Genomic DNA, 20,217 nt, shown 5'->3' with positions numbered 1-20,217 from the left:
GTTGGTAAATTCTAGATTCAAGGTCATTCAAATTAAACCTTGCAAACATGAAATGGCTATGCATCAAATAATGTATGAATTCCCAGTTACGTAGATTATCCTCTTCTAAATGCTAGTAAATTTTGTAGCTTGACTACAAGCTTAAACATAGTAATTGAGTAGCTCCACCATGTGGAAAGTAGATAAACAGAAAGGCACTCACGTCTAATCCAATCTGTCAAAACTATTTCATCATCCAAAAGGGGGAATTAACCCAAAGCAGTTAACACTTGCTGGAATTACTTATTCTTTGATCCTTAATTACCTCTAAAGTATACACCATCTGCAGCTTCCAAGGAAGCTAAATGGCACAGCAGTCAGATCCTTGCAAAAGAAAACCAATTACCTAACAAAAAAGCCTTCTCAAAGGCTAAACCCTCTTTGAGGACAGCTGGAGAGAGACTTTTTACAAGAGCCTGTAGGGATAGGACAAAGGAAAATGGCCTTAAAATGAAAGAGGGTAGATTTAGATCAGATATCAGGAAAAAAAATCTCCACTGTGAGGGTGGTGAGGTGCTGGCACAGGTTGCCCAGAAAAGCTAGGGCTGTCCCATCCCTGGCAGTGTTCAAGGCCAGGTTAGACAGGGCTTGGGGCAATCAGGTCTAGTGGAAGATGTCCCTGCCCACAGCAGGGGGTTGGAATTAGGTGATCATTAAGGTCCCTTCCAACCCAAACCATTCTGATTCTATGGCTTATATCATATGCTTAGGTTGGCCTCCACGGGTAAGAGAAATTCACGGTCATACGTGCTCCTTTTTGATTTTGCAGGTCAACAGAAATATGTGAACAGCCACAATAAAACAGAGCTTTCTGGCAAACCAAGTTATCTATGAATTATTCTGCAATGCTGTATGATGCTATGTGAAAACAAGAAGTCACACTGCAATAAAAAGACAGTATTTCTATGATTCAGGTGATCAATAAAGCAATTAAGTAAAGTGCTCTACTGGTCATGGTGGTCATAAGTAAAGAAAAGCTGGTGGTGAAGCCAAAGGCTAACAGCAGACATGAAATGAAAGAGTTTAAGGTGACCAGGATGAACAGCAGAATTATAGCTCTGCATCTCATGAGAGCAAACTTTACTTAATTCTGGGAACTGCTTCACAGAATCCCATGGGAGAGCAAGGCTAGTGATAAGTTTCTCACATTATCCTCATAGCCACATTGGAGAGAGCTGGGCTTGATATGTGGGTTAAAATCTGGATAGAAAATTAGTAGGACTGTCAGTCACAAAAGGTTTGATCAGCAGTCCAAAGTCCAACTGGTGGCTAGTTACAGAACTAGTACCTAAGAACAGGGAATGCCGATAGTGTTTCATAGTGTCATTAGGAACCTGAAGGGCACACAATGTCCCACTATCAGGAAGGAAGTGAGCAACTACAAAGCATAAAAAGCAGTCAAAACACAAACGGTTATGGCTGCCATTCAAAGGGATGTAGACCAACTGAAGAAACAGGCTGACAAAAGTTCCATGAAGCTCAGAAGCAACACAAAATTTTGCACCAGGGGAAGGAAAATAAATCTGATGAAACAAAACAAGCAGGAGGCCTGTCTAGACAGAAAGGAGCTTTGCAGAGAATCTCCCAATAACTTGGTAGACAAGCCAAACTTGGGCAGATAACTGCATCTTTGTTGTGATGAAGGCCAACTTTATCCTGGACAAGAGTACAGCCGTCAGTTCAAGGGAAGCAATTCTTCCTCTCTGTTCAGCATTTGTGAGGCCAATCTGGAGTACTGTGTCCAGTTTGGGCTCCCTGGTGCAGGACAGATGTTGATATACCAGAACAAGTCCAGAGAAAGGCCACCAAAATGGTCAGCAGCTGGAGCAGCATAACATATGAAAGGACAGTGAGGGAACTGTGGGTGTTCAGCCTGCAGAAGAAAAGGCTAAGGAGGAAATCCAAATGTAGTCGTCAACTAGCTAAAGAGAAGGAGGTGGGAGAGAAGGAATTATAGAGAAGATGGCCAGATGCTTCTCCAGAGAAGGACAAGAGGCAATAGACAAGCTGCAATGAAAAATTGGCAGAAGGGTGAAAAAACAAAATACCATACCTTGTCTCCTCACCTCTTCCCATAAGGGTGAGATTGCTCATGAGCAGTATCATACACCATCTAGCTTTGAGCAGGAGACCAGACAGAACAAGCTACAGATGTTCCTTCCAACCTGAACTATCTTGTCTTGACCCTGCTACTCCAACCCTATGGCCATCTATCTTTTCTGATACAGAGAAGGATTTCTACAGCACACAGTAATTTGTGACCTAACTAGTCTCAGTCAAACAGAAAGCTCATCCGTCTCATACTTCCCTTATCTATACTGCTCTAGAGCAGCCTTTTAAATACTTTTAAACACTGAATTCACAATACCTGATTAGGATTCTGCCTTCTGTAATTTCCACAGATCACTAAAGCCTCAACATCAGATTCAAACATAATGACAGAGAGAAGCCTGGACAAACACTGCTCATTCAATAATATTTAACTAAGTTTCAGATTCACTGCTTGCCTCACTCCAGGTGAATACTTACCATTAAGCTGTTTCTTCTCTTCAGACACAGAAGTAATCTCTACAAACATTAAGAAAAAATGAGCACCACAGTAAGAAGTTGCAGCACAGTACTTGCACACATCATGCTAAAGAAACAAGCCAAGTAAGAATCCACAACTAAACCTTCCAAAACATTAATAGATTGACCAGGATGCTTCGTATGTCAAGAAGTTTCAAATAAATGCAGCACTGGTTGCCATTCCAAGATTATATATAATTAAACAAATAGCATTTTAAACATGCCAGAAGTTGCACAGCACTAAAGGGCAGGAAAAGCAAGAACTCCAGCACTTCAAAACAAACACCACAGATTATCTTTTGCAATGATAAACTTCCCAGCTAAGAAACTCACTAGATCTGTCAGACCTTCAATGACACTTGCGGTGTGACAACACTTAGCTGAAACTGAATCTGACCAACCCAGCATCTGGAAATCGAAACCAAATCCTTGGCAGAAACCCAAGGGAAAAAAAATAATGCTTCTGCAAGCTCCTTCTGTCAAATTAGTTTATTTAACAAGTTACTGTCTGAATTTTTCATTAAATCCACGGTATGCAACTATTCCAAACACACAACAACTAGCAGAAATAAAAAACCCTAAAAACCAAAACATCAAAACAATAACTAAATAAACAAAAAAACCCAACCAAGCAGGTGAATAAAACATTGTATCATGTCATAGATAAGGTGCTCAACTTGAGTCGAAAGGCACTGCACCTCTCAGCCACATAACCTTCTGCTCACAGCAAATTGGGGAAACTAAGCTCTTTGGATGTGCCCAGGCCCCTTTCTGCCTTTTCTACATTGCACATCTCAATGTCCCAATATAAAGGTGAATTTTATATTCTCTTTGATTGGAGCCAGTTTTGGGGAAGTGGGAGAAACAGCAGTGTGTTTCTTCTGCTCCCTTTTATGAAAATCAAAACGTGAACTTTTCTCCCCTGCTCTTCTGAATCCCTTTCAGTGCTCTGCATCACAGCAGCCAGTGCCAGGGGAAAAATGCCACTGCAAGTGAAGGAAATGTTCCTGGAACAAAACACCACACATACAATAGTGCAAAATAACTTCAGAGCTGCCCAAGAATTGTGTTCATCAAAGGCTTTCATGTTGTGCCACAGCAAAAAAAAAAAAAAAAAAAAAATCAAGATAAATGGGACAGTTCACCCAGATGCCTGTGTATTCTTATTCTAGAGTACATCACTTCAAGCTTTCTGAAAGGATAGGCAAGTAATTTACAAAATGTCATTTCTGATGAAAGGTAATTTTTTGTGTTCAAAAGTCTGCTCTCACATCACGACATTTTAACAAACTGCACCAAAACTGGCATTGCAGTTTTAAGGACAGTTTGAGGCATTTCCAAGACACAGCCCTACCTCTCTTCCTTGGATGACACCATAGCTCTCAGTCTAACCTCACTGAATTAAGAGTATTACAATATGCATTCCAACTCCCAAGTTACGTTACCATTGAAGTAACACAGGGACATGTACTAATGTGCCTGATAAACATTATCAGGATTGAAAAATACCAGACAACAAACTAATGTCCTTACTAGTGTTTAGAGCTGAGCACCCTGAAGCGAAAGCAAGCAGTTTAATGCTGTACACGTTTGTTGAGGGAGACACTGAAAACATCTCTTACATGCCTGAGGACTGCTCTGGTTACTGCACTGGTCTTCTCAGGAAGTATAAACACCACATGTTTCAGTGCACAGATCCACTGTAACACTTCAGGGAAGTGAAGGGACACTTCAGAATTGCCTATTAGCCACTACCATACCATTAAGCAGCATTCCCAATAGACAAGCTGACAGAACATCACTTATAACCACCATTTTCACGACTCTTCTTTCCTAAAGAAATAGCACACTAGAGTATGCAAGGACAATAGCTTCCTTATACAGTTTGATGACCAAATAATTGTACCATCTTTGAAAAATACACCAGAACACAGGAAGAAAAACTAAGTTAAACCACAAATCTTCCAGTAATGCCCCAACAAACCTATATATGCCCTACCTGCACTGTACTGAGACTGTATAAAACAGCAAGTACCAACACTTGCCTAATGCCAAACACTCAGCTTGTCACAAAAAAAAACACACCACTATATTCCATAATTTGAAGTCCTGTCTTTCCTTGATATTTATGAGCCCACTTAATTCTACATTCAAAAACATGCACCTTACTTAGTAGTATTCCGTTTTCAAATGCAAACTTCGCTGAATATGGTCTTTCTGGAAGGATGCAAGACTACAACTATTGCTGGCTGATAGTGAAGTTAGTTAATCATGCTTCTGACCTCAAAGTCAACTTTGAGAATTTTACAGTGAAGAATTTTAGCAAATCCAGTCTAATCTGGTTGATTCTTACTGAGATTACATTTTTTTTAAGCCTGAAATGGCTAACAGACACAAGCAATGGAACTGGTTTTATGGAGTTGGCAACTTTCATCCTGCAAACTTTGCTCCAGCAAAACAGACAGAAGAGTCCTACTATGGAGGAAAGCCAAAAAAGTATACAGCAGAAAACAGACTGTCATAGCTGGCAGGAGCAAAGACATGTCTCAAGAATACCTTCTAGTTGCAAAAGTCAGGTTTACTTTTAAATTTCTCACTGAGCTGACAAAGTAGCAGTAATTTATCTGTAACACCTCGACTCCATTAAGCAGTTACATTTTTGAGGTTTCTTCATACTTTGGTGCATTCTCCCCAAAAGCTCCACACTGGAAACAGCTACCCAGCCACATGGAGATACAAAATATTATTCTTCATGTACAGACCAAACTCAACCTAACCGTAAGGCGATATAAGTGCTAAGGAGGTATGTGGTGCACCTTGCCAGAAGCTTAAGAGCTACAAGAGATGAATTTGTGAACTAAAAGATGCCACTGAATTTGAGAAGAAGAGCTGCAACTATTAATTTCTTCATGTTTTCCCTGCCGTTGTGCTAAGGGTCAATACTCCATAACAGAGTCTGCTTCCTACCTATAAGAAATTTTTGCTGTGGCCTACAAACCAAAACAAATACTGAAGATTAAACTCTCTGGAAACCATCATAGGCATTTTAGACAATATACTAAATCTCTTGCTGTCCTGGCTCAGAGGAGTCTGTTGTCTCAGCAAAATCTTTTCCAACTAAATTTGAACTAAAGAACCAAATAAAGTATTCTGGAAAGGATAACTGTTCATAAAGTGTATTCAAAGATCTCAATATATACGCAACTTGCCAGACACGTCTGCTGCTGAAATCACCAGACTGAAAATACTAACTTTATTTCAAGCTAAGAGAGGTATGACAGTTTGCCCCCAGGGATCAGAAGGAGAAACAGGGATGTGGGAGAAAAAAAAACAACAAATCATATATATATGTGTATATATATATATATATATATGCCCACAACACACGCATGTCTGTTTCTGGTGACTAAAAAGAAAAAATTGCAGCAGTCCATCACTTAAAAAAGTTTCCATGCATAAACCAGATTCATCTTCAGGTATCTGCTGTAAAAAGACTGAATATTTGCAACAACCTTCATCTCTATGCCAGAATAGGCTCTCCCTGTAAACAGGATTCCTTGCAATTTCCAGATAATTTTTTAATACAGCATAGTAGACATTACTGCATTCTTAAAAACCTCACCTTTTGGGGCAGTAATAGGCTTGACAGCCATTCTCCCAACAAGACATTCCTTCAGCATCGATTCATAATTGACCCAGCGATGAACCTATAGTAACAAAATATGGTTTTATAAAATTTGTAATTCATACTATGGTGTCCTAAGCACTGAAATAGAAAAACAGAAAGATTAATTTTTTCGTAGTGGCTGACGTAATTCACTTAGCAGCGGTTTTGTGGTGGTTTTTTTTTTAAAGACTCATTATTACATTGCTTAGTACTTATTTTTACTTCTACGACAGATAACATGTAATTAAGTGAAAAAAGTAGATAGTTTAATCATTTTATGTTTTGCAGTATCTCAATATCATAACTTTGAACTACAGAAAATATTTCAGAAAAGCACTTTTAAGATGTGTGAAATGAAGAACTTTGAATTACACTTCATTTTTTAGGAATTTGAGAAACACTAGCAACCTACCAAACCCTTAAAAGCATCAGTATCCGACAGACACAGAATACTAAAGCAGAGGGGATAACAAGAGAAATGCCTCCAGAACAGAAAAGATATCAGCCAGAAACAAAAAATGTGAACAGCATATTTTAAGTATCTGAACAATGCTTTCCACTCCTATGATGGGGGTGGAAGGGAATAAAAAAATGTATCAAGTATGTATCTGAACTTAGTAACAACTTGATGGGCTTCCCCAGATGTGCCTGATGCCAAGACTCCTGTTAGAGAATATATCATCCGACGACCCAGCTACAGAATTCCAGGCCACAACTTGATTCTCCATCAACTTTAAGGAGAGAAACTCCAGATTTCTGGAAACCAGAGAATTATGCCCAAATCCAACACTGCATTTGCGAAGGGATTAACCAAAGATAAACTTAAACATCATCAAATCTTTATTTACATTCATTGTTAAAACCATTTTGCAAATAGGGCATAACATACTGTAATAAGCCAACTGTAAAGAGGTAACAGACTTCCTGTTCAAAAACAGAGGAAGTTTCTTTTCTGCCTTTTCCCAGTTTCTCAGAAAAAACTTGTGAGCCAAGGAGACTCAAAGAATCTGTTTCTAAAAAATACCAACTCAGTGAATCATCTTTTACAGCACCAGGTTTGCAAGCTATTTCTTACAGAAAATACACCCATTCTGCAGACCCTTTATTTTCCAAGTCTTTAAAAAACATTTAAAGAAATGAAGGAGCCCAACTGATACATTATGATTTCTTCACTGTGAGGTAATAGCAGCCCCAGCATTTTTATTTAGTACTTGACTCCCTGATAATGCAGGGGATAAATTAATGGGTAAAAGAATATTACAAGCATTTTTCAAAAAATTAAACTTCTGAGAAGAAAATGCCTCTCAAACAACAGCAATCGGTTGTTGTAGTGACTTATTAAGAAGGTGGCATCTCAGGCTACTGCTACTTTATTGTTATTTCTCCTAAAAAATAATAAAATGGTCAAATTGAAGCAACATTTCAACATCAAAGTGACATCTTGATTGCTGTCTTCTGGTATGCTTCTTTCAGTAAAGAAGTGCCATTCTCAGCAATAACTCAGTGCCTTTTCTTAGACCTGAAAAAGTTCCTCCGGGAGTAGAGGGAGGGAAAGAAGGGGGGGAGTGAGTGAATGAGTTGCCTGACTCGGTTTAAACCACGACAAGTTCAAATCACCATTTCCACTGGAATGTCCTAAAATAATCAGAAAACATGCATTTCCTTTTTCAAAATACCTTTCAATGAGCAAGTGTAATTTGCTGCCAGTTCTCACCTGGTCAAAGAGATCTGTACCATCAGTTCCTGCCGCTTTCATTAGTTCATCCTCACCACCGGGATGATATTCCATATATGGTGTGACATTATATACAAATCCTGAAGAAAATGGAACATAAAAACAAGTAAGCAGCATTTCCACAAGCTCTACAACCACTCCTATCTCCAAAACCAGTGAAAAGTTAATGTATATTCAACAGTGTAATGGCAAATAGTAAACATAGCTGCAACAAATAGTATGACTTCACAAAACACAATGGTATAGAGAACAAGACAAGATGTTCCTACACGGAGATGCCAATCCTATAATGCCATGCCACTTTGTCCAGTGAACATATGAAGAAACCTGCAGGGTTAAGGCTTCAACCTTGAAGGTGAACATGGTATATGCTAGCTAGGGGGTAACTAGGACCAGAGACTGATTTAAACAAAGACATAAAATTGAGCCTGTTAGTGCACAGAACTGTTTTCACTCTCCAACTAAGTTACCCCTGAAGTGCTGTTGTACTTGTTTCTGTATACTCCATCATCTATGGAATAAAATTCCTACAGGAATGAACTGTCCCCCATAAGGACAAACTGCTACCATCAGCAACAAAACTTCAACTCTTCAGATTCAGCAACATAAAAGAACTTAAGATAGTCTATGCTCATTAAAGGCTTATAACTCTGGTACCAAATTTGTCCCAGTAAAAGGGTTCAGCATTCTTTCTGCATGAGTCTTAGGATTTCCAGGAAGATAAAACAATGCCTCTTCACAGGTCTGAAATCATGAAATCTAATTATTGTTGCTATGCAACCAGAGTAATTAGAGCCTGGAGAATGCAGCTATAAACAGATTTAACTGCAGACATGTTGGTGTTAACAGGACTATTGCAGGCCTACCTAGCAGAATATTTAAAGACACACACATTACCAAAACAGAAAGCTACCAGAAGTGGAACTGCACCAGTGCTTTTGTAAGAAGCTTTTAACACATTAAGAAGTGTACATTAATTACTCCGGACGGAGAGGTAAGCATTCAGCACTGAGCCTGGGGAAGACATACTTGGGAGAATCCTAGTTGGTAAGAACAGCCATCGCAGACAACACAGAAAAGAAAGACCTCTGCATGTTTTACTGAGCAGATCTTCTGATGGATGTATTCACTACGCCATCTTGCGGGCAGCATTGATTACTGCACACACTAAAAGTAGCAACATTGTTACGACCTCCTGACTATTAGTCAGTTAATCAATTTACCATCAAACATGCACGAGCAAAAGAAATCTCATTTATATACCCTTCACACTTTAACTGCCCTTACATCCCACTTACATATATAAATCTCTGTCCTATATGACAGCATTATTTGATGATCATCATACCAGGGTTTTGAACAAAGTTAGCTCTTCATTTACTTCACTATCCTCTCATCAATTTCTGTCCTAATAGATACACAGTCTAAGTACCATTGCAAAGACTTCATTTAGCTTTTCCACAATGGTGTTATATTGCTACCTGCCCATATATCAGGTCTACAGATAATCTACCAGGATTCTCGGTTATGCTGTTTTTTTTCATTAGTCTGTCAACAAAGAAAAAGCAGAGAGAGGAAAATATAAAGACATACAAAAGCAGCATGATGGAGTTCTTGTAAAACCAGTATCAGAGATGCAGTCAAGGGGAAATAAGAGATTAAACCAAAACATAAAAAGTTTTAAGCAATGATTTTGTATTCAGTAGATGTCCCTTTTTGAGTGAGAAAAACGAATAGACCTCCACAGTAAATAAGCTCTCCTCTTTAACTGTAGTTTTGCTAGCAAGTGCAAGAGCACACAGAGCATTAACAATCCTATTATTTTGTTCAAAAGCCAGTACTGAATGACATTTTACCCTTACTCTCTTATTCCTTTCAATGTCAAAAAAATCCCAGTCACCCTCACAGAGATACTGAACTGCTGGAGTTCAGAGACGACATTACAACAAATACCAATGCTGTTCCTTACCAGAACAAAGTTACAATTAACAAACCACTCCTCCTACAGAAATGTCACATTAGCTACTCAAGTGTTAATAATCTACCTTTGTAGAAGTGTTGTTATAACATATATAAGGTGATATTGATGTATTTTAGCCTCTAAACAAATTAACCAGAGGGAATATTTTGTTCCTTTCTGTAAGACAACTAGGAACTTCATTTTCAGCACTGAAAATACTTACCTAGCTACAGCTACTGCTCCAAAGTTTTGAGCTGAAATTTCATTAAAATAGCCGCATAAATAGAATGGCTTATTTGCCACAGATGTTTGATTGCTAGATAGAAATTATGATTGTTCTGTGTTACAACTGTCATTAGCCCTACTCAGTTTTATGGAGGTTTATATACGCTTACACATTTGTTTCCCAAAGACCATTCCACAGGCCTAAGTAATATTTTAAGTATTTTTATGTCTCTAGATGCCTTAAAGCAATCACTAAAACCAGTCAACTGTTAAGGATAATAAACTGATGTCAGCATTTTCAATGCCTTATTTTTGCTAACCCCTTGTTATTTGAGGCATTACCTTATATCTTGTGTTTTATTATGTTCATATGTATATTTGGGGCCTACAAGGATGCTGGCAAGGGACTCTTCGCTAGGGACTGTAGTGACAGGACAAGGGGTAACGGATTACAACTTGAAACAGAGGAAGTTCAAGTTATATACAGGGAAGAGGCTCTTTACTGTAAGGGTGGTGAGGCACTGTAATGGGTTGCCCAAGGAAGTTGTGAATGCTCCATCCCTGGTGGTGTTCAAGGCCAGGCTGGTCAGAGCCTTGGGTGACATGGTTTAGTGTGAGGTGTCCCTGCCCATGGCAGGGGGGTTGGAACTTGATGATCTTTTCCAATCCTTACTCTTTTGTGATTCTATGATTCTATATATAAAACAAGCATAAATTATGCTCATTTGGAAGACTTCTTAAGAAAGGCTTGAAAACAAGAAAATCTTTGGGGCACAAAATCTCTTACCTTGATCGAAGTTCTGCCCAATTATGCCAAAATTACACCCTGCTGAGGCACAGAAGGTGCATAGTTTGTTTTGGGGAGTGGCTTTTGTTGTTTTTTGTTCCTCCTGTTTTTTACGTACAGAAGAGAAAATGTAGGCAAAAAACACAGAAGGAACATCACAGCAACCAACCTCTTATACATATCCAGCAGTCCTCTTTTTTGTTGTGCTTAGCAAGCTCATCTTCAGTCACTTCAATTAGTCTCCCTTTTAAACCAGTCATGTCTTTCCCACTTTTAGTTAGTCGAATCCAATCCATAAGACTCCTTCCTGGCTTTAAAGGTACCTGAAAAATAACAAACACACAAACACTGTTAAACTCTAAAGTAAAAAAGAGCCATTCAAAACACTTTTCTAAACTCCCTAGGAAGAGTTAAAACAAGAAATAACACAATGTGTATTCTTCACTGATATCTGGGAGCCCTACTCAGCAGCAAGGGTGCTTAAGGAAGCATCCTATCTGGTAACCCAGACAAGGGAATTATGGAACATGAACAAACATTTAGATGACTCTTCACAAAGCAAACTGCAGATACCAAGTCCTCCTGTGGTGCTAAAAAGCTTTTACCAGCATCATTTGAGATACAGCCTGGAAACCTACCAGCAACAAGGAAGAGAGATTTGAAAATCATGGCCAAGTAGGACAAGTTAGGAAAGTTCACCTTCAGAGCATTCATAAAGACTTGCTGCAAGCCCTATAGCAAGTGGAAATCTCACCCAGAAAAAGGTGGGACCAAACTCTTCCAGCTTACCAGGGATGTAACAGCAATGGTGGGCCCAGAAAGACAGAGCAAAATCTTCAGAATGTCTAGCACCTTCCTTTTCAACACCACCACAGAGCGGGAACCCTTTGATTCGAACTTTTAACAGCGCGGAACAGGGTTAGGGAATGGAGGTCTTACAAAACTGCAGCGAAACCAGAAGCGAGAAAACTAAAGAGCACACAGACCCACATCACTTGATGGTTATTTTAGTCTAAGTACGAGTTTGCTTTCCAAACCTCACATCTGCAGACACCAAGTGCCCCCCAAATCACCCCGTCTTCAGGGTAAGCTGAAAGTCTCCATCTCCGCACAGAAGGCCCTGGAGACAGGCTGAGAAGGCAGAGCAGGAAGCGTTATCACCACCGCCTTCGAAAACGAGAAGTACGAAGCATTTTCTGGCGAAGCAGCCGAACCCAGGGGCTCTGCCACAGCCGTCGTGTTCCCTCAGCAACTGCTGTAGTACGAGACCTCTCGAGGGACGCGGCCAGCCGCAACCCCGCCCCAGCCGGAACCGGGAGCCGACCGGCAAACCCCAGCAGCTCCGCCGACAGGGAAGCTCAGCCGAGGCAGCCGGCCGAAACGCAGCCGACCAAAACGCAGCCGGCCAAACACTGGCCTCACCGGGCCCTCCATCCCCCACCAAAGCGTCAGTCACCGGCAGCCCAGCGGCCCGGGCAATAAGCAGCGCTACAGGGCTCTCCGCCGCGGTGCCGGGGAGGGCCCCAGCGCCGGCTGCGATCGACTCCTAGCCCCGCGACGGCGGCCGAGCTGCACCTACCTTAGCGCGGCCGCCTGCTGCCGCCCGCTGTTGGGAGCTGGGCGCAGGGAAAGCCTGCGGCGGCACATTCAGCATGCTGCCGGCCGAGCTGCGGCCTGCGCCCCGCAGGGCAGGGGGGCGGGATGAGCGCTCCAGCGCAGGGCGCAGGCGCGGGACGGGCGGAACCCGGGCCTGGGCGGGGTTGAGGGGCGCTAGCGGTGGTGTAGGTGGAGGTAGTTCTCGCCGGCCGCCCTCTGGGCTGCTAGCAGGAAACCGCCTGGCATTGATCATTCCCCGCTGCCATCGCGAGGCCTGGGGGTACCACTTTAGGACGGGGCGGTGGCAGGTGCGAGGAGAGGGGGGTCTGCATACCTCGTACGCCTCCTTGTCTCCCCTAGGGAGTTCGTCGTGCGTCGCACTCAAGTCGGTTTAATGTCCAGGTCCCCCAGATACGACGGGGCAAGCTTCGCAGGGATGCTGTTGGCACGCCGAGCCAGTCCTGCCTGCAGCAACACTCACACGGGCAGCTTCAAGTACGCGTGCTGTCAGTGGAATAGAAGTTTTGGCTTTTTTTGTTCCATTAGGGGCTTTGCTTCAGTTACCAAAGCCGAACTCAATCAAAACAACTCACGCTAGACGTTCTCATTTCTTGATCTCCACTTTACAGACTAAAGCAGAGATCAATAGAGTTTCATACTGTATTTCCATATAACAATACAGCACATGTACATGAGAGCACAAGTGACTCAAAGAAGGGGGTTGCCTTAAAAGCAAAAACTAGAGTAGCAGTTGCACCCTTCTCTCCAACCAAGAGAGATTTCTCTTTTCCATGTTTGAAACTCCATTGTAACAGCATGAGTGATTAAGAGTACTTAATCCAATGATTCCTTGACATGCTTCCACGTGGAGCCTACTAAATCACAATGAAAATGCTTTCTTTGTGTGTCCTCAAACTTTGAGGAAGTCACATAACCTTTGAGCCCTTTAAAGCACGGCTTCCTTCTGTGCTTCTAAAATTGATGTCTACAAAATATAGGACCTCAGATAAAAATACTAATCAACACCTTCCCTACCTAAAACAGAACAGGAATAGAACAAAGAAAAAAGGTTCAGATAAAATTACAAGACATTTCAGTTTTATTAAGAATAACTTACAAATAAATTATCTTTAAAAATATTATAATACATTTTTATATTAGGTTTAAATTAAGTCTTAGAAGTTGTGTTGGCCTTTCCTGAAGTCAGCAATCTGATGGTGTTCGTGAATCTTGCTCCTGTTCATCATCTTCACTATCTGAGTCTTCATAAAAGGAAATTGTAGCTTGAACTGGAAAGTTTTTCAGAAGTGCTTCGGCTTCCTGATACAAGTAATCATAGCATCTTGATTTGGGCCAAAATAGTCTGAAACAAGAACACAGTATGTTTGCTTATTGTTATTACATATTCTACTTGGAGGCTGACAGACAACAGTGAAATTCTGTTAAGCATCCTACAGAGTTTTTCCTTTACATGCTAAACTGCTTTCTACATTTAAATAGAAAAGAAAATCCCCAGTTTCTCTATTTTTGTCTGAAGAGATAAAGATGCACTTAAAGTGCTGTTTCCACAGCAAAACTGCTGTAAACCCCAAGATCTACTGCATCTGAAACTTCCCACTCCAGTGCCTCATTAACAGTGTTACCTGAGGATCCAATCCAAGCAGTACTACCCTCACTGGAACTATTCCTTATCAGGTGTCAAACTAGATCCCCAATATATTTGGATTAAATTAGGCGCTTTGTTACTGAAGGTCCCCAACCCAGCTGTTTACAATGGTGTGAGACAAATCTCAAAGTGAAAGGAATGATAAAGGTCTAGGAGGATCAGACCTTGATATTTCACCCCTGTCTTTTCAGAATCATTCTATGATCCAACAGACTCCTCATGGAAGATGCTCCCCGGGTCTAGATTTTTTAATATCATCTGTGTTGTATCCAGAAATTAACATGAAATTGCTGATAATACCATGATTACCAAGGGCTATCAGCTAGTGCTCTAATGTATTGCAATTAATATACTCCACAGTTCCAGTTCCTTTTCAATTGGCATTGCTATTTTGGTGCTCTTTTGCTTACAGTTTGGAAATAGCTGAAAGAAACAGACAAGACCCAAGAGCTAAGAGACCAGCACATGGCTACATAATAAAATGCTGACTACAGGTTGCTTATAATACAATGTTTACATTAAGAAACAGAACTAGAGAGTTTTCTAGCAATTACAAAAAGTGCTTTCTAGGCTACTGTTTAACAGAACACAGCTTCCTTTGAGGCAGAAGGTAACTGACATTTATAGCATGTCTCCATTCCCTGTGTTCCCTTCAGCATTCCTCATCCCCAAGCCCCAGAGCAGTCACAGTGAAGTCAAGGTCTGTGCATCCGTATTTAAAGGATCAGAGCCTAGATTTGGGAGAAAGCTACATCTTGCCTGGAATAAATATTTCTGCAATTACTTTCAGCACCTTGCAACACCTACTGGTACTTCTGAATACAGGCTCTCCTGCAGATTCAACTGTAGTTTTATTTCCTTTTTAGAACTGACAGCTCAGATATTACTACTACCTTCCTCATTAAAGCAGTAATTACATGAATATCTCATCAGTGCTGGCTTAGTCCATATCCTATCATCCTGCCACTCTTTCCCACCTGCTTCCTTGCACCGGCAGGACTGCACAGCAAACTACCCCACCTAGGTTTTTTAGTTCTGAGCACAGGAATGAGTAGCAAGGTGCTTCAGCCAAGTCTGCCATCACACATCAAAACATACCCTAAAACCAGCCACGTAACTGTGCAACATGTCTAAGTCACGCCACAGCAGCATGCCGGCATCTTATCTTAAATCCCACAAGCGCTGACAGTGATTCACTCAAAGGCCTGTCAGTTCATAAGCACTTGGATGGCTAAATCACTCCGAACAATCTCTACATAAATGCATGGGTGGGAACAAAAGGGGCGGGGGAGCCGCTCGATCAGCCCAGTAACACACTCCCGATGAAGGGACTCTTCCCTCTTTCCCGGCCGCGCCGTACAGCGGGACCGGGTGCTGCCCCGCAAGAACCCGCTGTAGGCCCGGACAGCCACTTACCTGACGGGGTGCGTGTACTGCGCCAGCTTTCGGGAGGCTTCCGCCAGCCCGCAGGGGCGGTGTGGCTGCTGGGGAGAGAACAGAGATCAGCCCACAGGCACAGCACGGCACCAGCCCTCGGGGGGGCCCGCCAGAACCCCATAAACGCTTCTACCGGACCCACCCCGCGTGCCCCACTCACCGCGGCGGAATCGGTGTCGGTACCGCTCCGCCTTACCGCCTCGCCCGGCGCGGCCACCCATGGCCTCCAGAAAGGCGCAGAGCTACGGGACAAGGGTAGGATCGTTAAGGCTGAGCTAGTCCGCGCCCTGCACCGGGCCGAGGCGGCAAGAGGCGAGCACCCCTGTGGGGACAGCGCCGCTGGGGATGGGCAGACACAGGCGCACCCCGTCCCGCCGCTAGCTTGCATCCTCTGCCCGTGCATGGCTGCTCGCCTGGCCCTGTTCGCTCCGGGCCTGGAGGGTTTTATAGCCGGCGGCGGAGCCCACCTCCCCCAGCTCGTTTGCCAGCGCCATCCACAAAAAGGTTCCGCGCGAAGGCGCCGCTGTGTAAACACGGGGCGCGGGCACGTGCATGTTCCAAATGGCCCTGGGGGCAGCGTAGGGAGGGGGGTTTCGCAAGTCGGTGTTAATCGCACTTGAGCAGACACATGGCTGATGCTCGCGGGAGCGGCGAGCTCCTGTGGGAACAGCGCGGGAGGTGAGCAGCACCGGGGACGGGCCCGGCTCGCTCTCCCGTCCCGTTGTCCGGTGTCAAGCAGCCGCCGACACAGCCTTTTGTCTTTAAAACCGTGTTTATTTACCGCCCCGGGCGGCGAAGCAATGCTTGTGGGGAGGAAGGGGGGGGGGGAGGGCGGAACGGAGAACCAGCGGCTCCTCGCCTCCGGGCACCGCGGCCCGCAAGGGTACGGGTACCGGTACCGCCGCTGCTCCTCGCGTCCAAGCCGGCGGGAGCCGTGGGAACGGGAGCGCTTCCAGAGGCGCCCAGGCAGGGTCCGCGGGCACGGACACAAGAGTCTCACCCTGGAGGGTGGAGAAAGCGATGCTTAACACCGCGTCACCCCCCGGCACACCGTGACATGCTCCCCCTACGATAACATTGCTTTCTTCGTGTGCGCCCACGTACACTGGGTCGGGTTTGGTGTTTGTTTTTTTTTTTTGTGTTTTATATGTTGTATTTTGACCAAGGAAACCTGATGTCCTTTATTCTTCTTCATGTGGTCCCGCTCCTTCATTCGCTGCCAGCATGAGATGCTGCTGCTACATGCAGGAGGTTTCATGCCAGACTTGTACCATTTCCATGTTACCTGGTACCAACAGAGTTTATTCTTATGTCTATTTTCATTTTTCTTATCCTCCCTCTGTCCCCTTTTCTTTCCGAGGTTGCAATCACTGATGCATGGAAGGGGGGTGGAAGCAACAGAGTGATCATATATAGGAGCTGGGGTACCAGTAGTAATGCCAGCCCTGGGGAAGCTACAGAGGGCCGGTGGGCTGGAGGTGCCCTAGATGCTGGAGGAGGGCTTCAAACCCAGGTAATTTACTAGTATTTCTTAGGTACCACAACGACGAAAGCACTCTACTCTCTGCAATAATTTTGCTTTTGTGAGTGTGGCCATAAGGAGTGTGCCTTCCTTAATGCTGCCCAAAAATAGCTGCAAAGAGGAAGTTACTTGTACCTTCTCCACAATATCTTTGGCACATTTCACTGAATGGTATCATACGTATTAGAAGCTGTGTAGGAAATCTAATCAGATGAATATTTTCAGATCTTTAAGTCAAAACCAGGTGTAGACTGCATCACCTCTCTGGAGAAAAGCAACCTCTTCCTTTGAAAGAGAAATAGATGGAAGAATGCTTACATTTAAGGTTGCACATGCTGTGATACATTCCAACTTCAGCAGTGGATGTATTCTGGTACTGCAGAGATTTTGGCATTTGACCAATTGGAAAAATTGATAATTATGACTTCACAAGTTATTCAAGGGAAAAGCATTACATTGTGAAAAACCTAGTTTAGTAGGACATTAAGGTGGAGCCAAATGTTTATAAGACCAAGATTTCCGGAGTACTTTTGCTGCACTGTGGTGTTTGTAGTTGTTTGTGTTTTTTCCCCCGCCTCATTTTCACTGTGGTCTTGAGTCAGATTAATTAAAATCTGAGTGAACAAAAGGCTAAAACTCCCAGTAAATACTCATCTTACAGTTAAAAAATAGACAATAGGGCAAAGTAATTTGTACAATAAGCTGAGTTTGATCATAAGCAAAATTGTATCTATTTTTCCTCTGTTTCCAAATGGCTACTTATGAAACCTTGTCCCATGAGGTAAAGTGTAAACCAGATGTTTAAAAGCTGTCTGATGGTAGATTCTTCTTTTGCCTAAATGAAGTGAGAGCAATAATTTTTGTAGTTGGTATTTCTCTTTTGAGAAATATAACACAGGCTGTGTAAGACAAAAAAAAAAAAATAGGGGCCAGGGTGATTTTCTAAAGAAGAAATGCAGGAACATCATTCATCACGAAGGACTAAGAACACAACATCAGCTTTATCTGTTTGAGAAGTAAAAAATTTAGTTTCAGCATCTACAGTAAAAGCAACAAACCCAGGGGTGATTTGGGCCAATGATTCTTAATTATCTCAAGATTCTTTTTAATACCTGCCTGAAATGAGAAAACATCCTAGGGAGAAAGTGTGATTTACCCATTAGAGAGCAAATTGAAACAGAGGTGTTGAAAGGATAAGGAGAAAATAATGACTAACAGCTGTTGTTCCCCTGCATATTTTCACACTATATGACTCTTCTTGGCTTTATAGTTTAGTAATGCAGTCTTATTTGTTGAGAAAAATACAATATCTGTAATTGCATATTAATTTCTTATTACTGACATCATTAAAAACAAAACAAAACAAAACCCAACCAAAAACCCCACCCAAACAAAAAGCCCCTGACATTTTGTTCTCTTCCCATTGACCTTGAAATATAGGCTAGAAATTGTTAAACCAAGGCTAGAAAATTGTTTGTAATAGCTGTCTTGTCTTCTTTGGTTTGCACACAGAGCAAAGTAACAGTACATGGGTAAGTTAGTAAACCGCTCATGATAAAACCTCTGTGGCAGGAGCTGTGTAAAGCCACTGAGCAAGTAGCTGGTCGAGTGGGAGGAATGGATCACACTTAAAATGGGGTTTTTGCATATAGTAGTGGAAATCATAGTTCTGAATTCAACCTGAAGTCTGATAGAGGCAGTTCCTTCATACATTCTTGAATCATCTAATTAAAATTATATTCTCCTTTCTGTGCCTTTTGTTTTCTCAGAATGTATACAATGCAGTATTTATTCAGAATGAAAGTAATTAACTTGTTTTGGTTTAAATTGATTAAAAGTGCTTTTGTGGCTTTCTGCAGTATGACATCTTGAAATGTAATGCACTGTTAATAGGATACACAGAAGAGCAAACAGGTCTGTGCAGATTTGAGTGTGCTACTATAAACAAAGAAGGTGTTCACAAATGGCTTAGAGCTAAATTTGACAAGACAGTGCTAATCACACTTGGACATGGGAATATCTGGACAGAGGATGCTCAGCTGCCTTCATATTATCCTCTACGCAGTCAGTGATACCTTTCACTTATTAGTAAAACAGGCACACTGCATGAAAATTATTGCGTGAGTATATATAGTATATAGGGAGAGAATTGGCTAGATCTTGCTAAGTCTTTGTTCTATTGAGAAAGGCGAGGTCAAACATATGGAACTGCTCCTCTGCTTACTGAAACTGGGTTCAGTTTCCTCACTCATTAACATCTAAATTTGATCTTGAGTATTTTATAGCCTAACTTCATCTTGATGCTTCCAATTCCAGCAACACTTTAGGACTGGGTTTTGGAAATTAAGTGTGTGCCTGATATTTGTATAAAGATACTGACTGTACATACATAATTTATTTACATGTTTGGTCTGTTGTCTCATAAGTGGTTTTTTATCCATTAAATGCAAATTTTCATAGGAAATAAATGTGCACAACTTTGAGAGATGTTAATCTGTGTGCAGTTTTTATTAGTGGAAATTTTGCAGTAGTGTCTTATGAGGTAGCAAGCATTTTTTAGTTGTGATATGACATATGGGACATTTTCTGCTATAACTTGAAGGTGAAGCATCAGTTTTTAAAGAACAAAGAACAACACGGATGTTTTTACCAACCTCTGTCCTCACAATTATCTGGTTTTGATACAGTATTTTCTATATCACTAATATACTTGAAAGTGGGCTTGGTTCAACATTTCTACAAAATGATTTTTTTTTTTTTAATCAGTAAATGAGATCCAAACTGGGTCCTGAAAAATAAAATAAGTACAATGAAGTTTTCTTAGGGGAAAAAAATAAATGGAACAGGAGTTAATCAGCAGATCAGTCTATTCATATTACCAATGGCTGTAAAACTATTCCATGGCTAATAAAGACCCTGCTTGTTCTGTTGGTGTTGTGTATTTTTATTTGCATCCTACTTACATACAAAAATGCAGCACATATCCAAACAGTGTAGTTTCACTGAAGCCCAAGT

The 20,217-nt window shown here is 41.9% G+C and overlaps 2 protein-coding genes across 3 annotated transcripts in view; both read right to left on the bottom strand.

The window, feature by feature from the left end:
- Positions 1-12,707, bottom strand: part of LOC134158413 (cytochrome b5 reductase 4) — a 50,722-nt gene extending 38,015 nt beyond the window's left edge. The window contains exons 1-5 of the mRNA XM_062608310.1: positions 12,561-12,707; positions 11,151-11,304; positions 7,989-8,089; positions 6,230-6,314; positions 2,569-2,607 (exon numbers count right to left, since the gene is read on the bottom strand). Coding sequence (XP_062464294.1) covers positions 2,569-2,607; positions 6,230-6,314; positions 7,989-8,089; positions 11,151-11,304; positions 12,561-12,635 — 454 coding nt within the window. The 5' untranslated portion in view covers positions 12,636-12,707. The remainder of the gene's footprint in view (positions 1-2,568; positions 2,608-6,229; positions 6,315-7,988; positions 8,090-11,150; positions 11,305-12,560) is intronic.
- A 946-nt stretch (positions 12,708-13,653) lies between these two features.
- On the bottom strand, positions 13,654-16,470 carry RIPPLY2 (ripply transcriptional repressor 2). 2 transcript variants are annotated; one of them, XM_062608126.1, is made up of 3 exons: positions 16,148-16,470; positions 15,660-15,724; positions 13,654-13,940 (listed from the first exon to the last, which is right to left on the bottom strand). In XM_062608126.1, exons 1-3 carry the CDS (start codon positions 16,232-16,234, stop codon positions 13,781-13,783), a joined length of 312 nt encoding a protein of 103 aa, XP_062464110.1. In that variant the 5' UTR covers positions 16,235-16,470; the 3' UTR covers positions 13,654-13,780. The 2 variants fall into 2 exon arrangements, with proteins under 2 accessions (XP_062464110.1, XP_062464109.1); XM_062608125.1 differs by lacking the exon at positions 16,148-16,470 and adding an exon at positions 15,877-16,141.
- Between the last annotated feature and the right edge of the window lie 3,747 nt (positions 16,471-20,217).

The sequence above is a fragment of the Pezoporus occidentalis genome, unplaced genomic scaffold (assembly GCF_034315485.1).
Source record: "Pezoporus occidentalis ecotype Australia unplaced genomic scaffold, CSIRO_AGI_Poc_V1 ctg13, whole genome shotgun sequence".
Classification (NCBI taxonomy): Eukaryota; Metazoa; Chordata; class Aves; order Psittaciformes; family Psittacidae; genus Pezoporus; species Pezoporus occidentalis.
Note: the sequence above shows the minus strand (reverse complement) of the source record. Positions and strands in the feature narration are given on the sequence as shown.